At 55.0% G+C, this 714-nt stretch overlaps 1 protein-coding gene across 1 annotated transcript in view; it reads right to left on the bottom strand.

The window, feature by feature from the left end:
- Positions 1 to 714, bottom strand: part of SPEN (spen family transcriptional repressor) — a 23,195-nt gene that overhangs the window by 2,455 nt on the left and 20,026 nt on the right. Inside the window, 1 exon segment of the mRNA XM_010281980.1 lies at positions 364 to 714. This exon segment is cut by the window's right edge and continues 57 nt beyond it. Within this exon segment, the coding sequence (XP_010280282.1) occupies positions 364 to 714 (351 nt within the window).

The following is a 714-nucleotide window of genomic DNA, read 5'->3' as shown; positions in this document are numbered from 1 at the left end:
CTCTTCCCGGCCCCTGAAGAAAACCTTCCCAAGAAACAGCTGACTCTAAAAATGATGCAGCGTTGCCTGCCTGAGTCTGCAGGCTGAAATGACGAGAGAAACGGGGCCTGCTCTGCATTAACAGCACCTTGAGATTCTAGGAAATGTCACATAAACATAAATGTGGCTAAAATTCACCGGGGACAGAAAATAGCCCAGAAAGCAAACAGACAATCGATCGCCTTCTCCGGATCTGAAGCATTTGATGCAAGAGAGGTCAGATTTTGGTGCCACAGGCGAGACAAGCCATACAGAATCCGATTATTTCTCCCTGGACAAGGAGCACAAGGCTACTCGGCCACAAGATGATGGAGCGATACTTACTGTCAGAAGCTGAACCATATCCACAGGTCTCTGCGAAACGGGGTGAGGAGACGGCTCTTGTTTGAGAGCGGACTGGGGCTCAGGGCGATTGAGGGGCAGCCCTGGCGGGGCCCCAGGCCCCGATGTCGTGGGGATAAACATGGATTGCTTGGGAACCGCCTGAGGTTGGTGCGGTGACGGAAGCTCCTGTTTCATCGAAATGGCAACGGGTGAAGGGTAGGAGGTCTGGCCCGTGTCTGCCTGTGCCCTCTGAAGGTGGACGTGAGGGTCTATCGGTGCGGCGTGCCTATTTACAGTGGGGTGGTGACTCTGTTCGGCTCCTGCTGCCGGCGGGCCCTTGGGATCCTGGGG

Source organism: Phaethon lepturus, unplaced genomic scaffold (genome assembly GCF_000687285.1).
Source record: "Phaethon lepturus isolate BGI_N335 unplaced genomic scaffold, ASM68728v1 scaffold22132, whole genome shotgun sequence".
Classification (NCBI taxonomy): Eukaryota; Metazoa; Chordata; class Aves; order Phaethontiformes; family Phaethontidae; genus Phaethon; species Phaethon lepturus.
Note: the sequence above shows the minus strand (reverse complement) of the source record. Positions and strands in the feature narration are given on the sequence as shown.